Source organism: Pseudophryne corroboree, chromosome 3 (genome assembly GCF_028390025.1).
Source record: "Pseudophryne corroboree isolate aPseCor3 chromosome 3, aPseCor3.hap2, whole genome shotgun sequence".
Lineage (NCBI taxonomy): Eukaryota > Metazoa > Chordata > Amphibia > Anura > Myobatrachidae > Pseudophryne > Pseudophryne corroboree.
The window spans coordinates 508,813,801-508,817,954 of record NC_086446.1 but is presented as its reverse complement, the minus strand read 5'-3'; the positions used below and the strand labels follow the sequence as shown (position 1 = coordinate 508,817,954).

The following is a 4,154-nucleotide window of genomic DNA, read 5'->3' as shown; positions in this document are numbered from 1 at the left end:
TCCCTACACATACAATACATATTCCCCTACCATAGGCTGGCCATATTATCCCTTTAACCTGGGACACTCATGAATTACACAGGTTCTGTGGCTGCTTAAAACCAGGTGAAATGGAGGCCTATAGTCAGCCAGCCACAGAACCTGTGTAATTCATGAGTGTCCCAGGTTAAAGGGATAATATGGTCAGCCTACCTACCACAAATGTAGGTATATGCACATTTCTCACGGTCAGTAAATCACAGTGTCTCATAAACCTGTTACCTGTTCCCCAGGTGGTGAGACTCTGAGTTAAGCTCTGACACACCTTATATCAGCCTCTTATACCCCTTTCATACCAAAAATGCAGGGACTAACCCGAGAATGACATTAGAAATGGCCTTTTTTAACGCCCACAAAGTTGAGGTCATTACAGAGAGGGAGGGAGAGAGGAGGGCAGGCCTGCTCACCTCATTGCTGCAATCATGGCCGACGGAGCACCACTGTGTATGCCTGTGTTCCTAATTGTTTGGGCTTTACTGCTGTTTGACCCAGCGAGTGAGAGTCTGATGCCGCTTCTGAGTCTGTTCTCTATAGTGCAGAGTTATACCTGGAGGAGGATAGCTTTATTTTTGGCAGAGAGGGCCAGAACTCTGTGCCAGTATTTGTTCAGGAGGAGAACCCTGATTTTACAGACCCTGGCTTCTGTTATGCAAATGAGTACCGCGGCCGAGCGAAGAATGTGGACCAGAGACCGCCCTCATGGTGATGTTTTCATGGAGACTGTAGAGTCTTATCAAGATGAGGAGTGGATGACCCACTTTCGCATGTCACGTCCAACGTTCCAATACCTGCTGGACCTACTCACCCCTGCACTTACTATGCAGACCACCCACTACCGGACACCCATCCAACCAAGGAGGAGACTGGTGATTGCGCTGTGGTGGTATGCTACGCCAGGAGAGTACCGCACAATCTCCTGTTTGTTCGGTATTGGGATCTCCACTGTCTGCAGTGTTAAACACCAGGTGACGAAGGCTATACTGGATACACTATACAAAAGGTTTATCTGCTTACCGCAAGGGCAGCGCCTAGATGACACCATCCAAGGCTTTGTGCGGCATGGGTACCCTCAGTGTGCCAGTGCCATTGATGGGACCCATACCCCCATCATTTCCCCCCGTGACAACCCGGTGGATTATTATAACCGCAAGGGATGGCATTCCATTGTCTTAGAGGCTGTGGTCGACCATAAATACTGGTAAGTAAATTTGACAATTTTTTTTTTTTTTTTTAAATGCAGTGTACCTTTCATTGCTCTAAAAATTGTTCAAAACTTTCTTTTAGCTTCACTGATGTATATATTGGCTGGCCTGGGCGAGCACATGACGCTCGTGTTCTTGCCAACTCCGATTTGTACAAGATTGCGGAGTACAAGCAGGGTGGATGGCTTTTTCCCAGAGAGGTAAAAATAGATAGCTATATATATATATATATATATATATATATATGTATATATATATATATATATATATATATATATATATATGTATATATATATATATATACATATTTATTTTTATTCTCCCCCTCCCCCCAATGTTTCTTTAAAGGATTTGCCAGAATTCACTTTTGGTTGTCAATTGTGATGGAATATGTGTGGCCTATAGTGTTCCTCCTTTTACAAGGTTTATTGAAATAGGAGTCACTGTAGATTGCTGTCACCTGCTTCACCCCCATACCTGTTTCAGCAATCAAGTGATACTCATACTTAGAGCCGGCCCTAACCAATATGATGCCCTAGGCAAGATTTTGGCTGGTGGCCACATCTGACCCTGTACCCCTTTCCCAGCACCATCACCCCTCACCCATAGCAGTCCTCCTTATGGTGCTTCAACCCCCTTTATTTTAAATAGAAACAGTGTGCACATTCGGCGCACAGCTCAAAAATGGGTGCGTTCTTGCTGGAAAGGGGCATGGCCACATAATAGTACCCCCAATTCAAATTACGCCACACAATAGTGCAACTTTATTCACATTATATCATGCGATAGTGTCCTTTATTCATGTTACATCACACAGTAGTATCACTTTAGCTTATATACGTTACTCACATTACATCACATTGAATTGCTCCTTATTCAGATTACATCACACCATATTACACCTTATTCACATTACACCACGTCATATTGCTCCTTATTCACATTAGACCACGTAGTAGTGCCCTTTCTATGTTACGCCACACAGTAGAGCACCTTATACACAAAATGCCACACATTAGTAATGCCTTTATACACATAATACCACACAGTAATGCCCCTTACACATATGACACACATTATTAATGTCCTTATAAACATTATGTGCCTTACACATTATGCCAACTTTTATTAATGCCCCTTACACATATGCAGAAATTATTAGTGCACTTATACACATAAAGAAACACATAATGCCCCTTACACATATGCCGCACATTATTAATGCATTTATACATGACAGACATAATGCCCCTTACACATATGCCGAACACTACTGCACAACCAACCCACCTGCACACAGCACTCACAAGACCGCTGGCGTGAGTCAGCTTGAAGCTCTGCTAACGTTGGGCACCTTTTTTGATGAAAATGCGTCTTATTTGCATTGCTATGTGGCTAGGATGCACAAGCAACTTCTGCTGATTAAAATGATATGCGGCTTGCCTATATTCTATGTGCGACTGTGGCTGTATCTGCATGAGAAATGCTACGTTACAGTGATTTCTAGCAATTTGTATACAGATACAGCTGCAGTCACACACAGAATATAGGCATGCTGCATATCATTTTAATCAGCAGAAGCTGCTTGTGCCCCTAGGCATACCAAATGCCCTAGGCAGTTGTCTAGTTTGCCTATGCCTAGGGCTGGCTATGCTCATACTCATGTATTTCTTTTCAGAAATCAAAGACTGTGGATGGGGTGGACATCCCAGTCCACATTATTGGGGATGCAGCCTACCCTTTACGGCACTGGCTAATGAAGGGGTACACCCAGCATTTGCAGCTGTCTCCCATCCAAGTGGCATACACCCACACTCTGAGTTCGGCAAGGATGGTCGTGGAGAATGCCTTTGGCTGCCTGAAAGGACATTGGCGCTGCCTCATGAAGAGGAATGATGTTGACCTCAAGTTTATGCCCCATGTAGTAGCGGCCTGCTGTGTCCATCACAACATATGTGAGCTGCAGAAGGAACAGTTTCCAGAGGAGTGGACTGTGAAGGACCCTGAAGTGACACCCTCTAGTGTAGATTCGGAGGCGTTTGTTGGGCAACATTCTTCCAGTGCCAAACTCATTAGGGAAACCATTTGTACCCACCTCAACGAGATGTTAAATGATTGATAATGTTAACAATTTTACATAAACAAAAAGTTTGCACTGTTTTATCCTTTGTTTTAATTGTACTGTCACGATCCGGGTATCTGGACGCCATTTCTTACCCATCAGATGCCTCCTAGGGCTGGCTCAGCGCTCCAGGACCGAATCCCATCTGTTATCCTGATGTTTACGTTCCTGTATCCTCTCCTGTCACTCTGAGACGCTGTCACAGTAAACGCCATATTACACCTGGCATGGCGTCTCCCGCGGCCTCCGCCGCCGTCCCTGAGCTTCTGCATGCAGAGTGTCTGAGTGGCGATTGCGTCGGCCGCGGCCTCCGCTGTGTCCGCGTGGTTGGATGTTCACCTGTCAGCTTGGCGCCTCCTGTCTCTGGTGGCCGGCGCCGCCATTACTGTTTTCATTACCACATGGATTACAAACCAAACTTCCCTCCAAGTGTCTGCATGGGCGCAGCCATCTTGGATTCTGTCAGCTGATCATTTCCACCAATCTGTTCTCAGTATTGATAATCTGCATAATTGCCTAGCCAATCCCTTCCTTGCTGCAGGTATAAATACACTGTGCCTGAGCAAGGAAGGCGTCAGTGCTTTGGTTGTCAAACCTAGTTCCTGTTTGTCTCTCTCCTGTGATTGTCTTCCAGGTTCCAGCTCCTGTCTCAAGACTTCCACCATAGAGACCCGCACCAGCATTCCACCTGCAGTGTAGCCTGACTCTCCGATCCATTGTGGATTCATCTGTTTCCAGCTACAACATTACCTGCTTCCAGCCCAGCTTCCAGCAGAGTACAGCTTCTCTTA

The 4,154-nt window shown here is 45.4% G+C and overlaps 1 protein-coding gene across 1 annotated transcript; it reads left to right on the top strand.

The window, feature by feature from the left end:
* The first annotated feature begins 461 nt into the window (after window positions 1-461).
* On the top strand, window positions 462-3,360 carry LOC135057321 (putative nuclease HARBI1). The gene is made up of 3 exons (XM_063963211.1): window positions 462-1,237; window positions 1,324-1,441; window positions 2,920-3,360. The coding sequence occupies exons 1-3, from the start codon at window positions 462-464 to the stop codon at window positions 3,358-3,360; spliced, it is 1,335 nt and encodes a 444-aa protein (XP_063819281.1).
* Window positions 3,361-4,154: the final 794 nt, after the last annotated feature.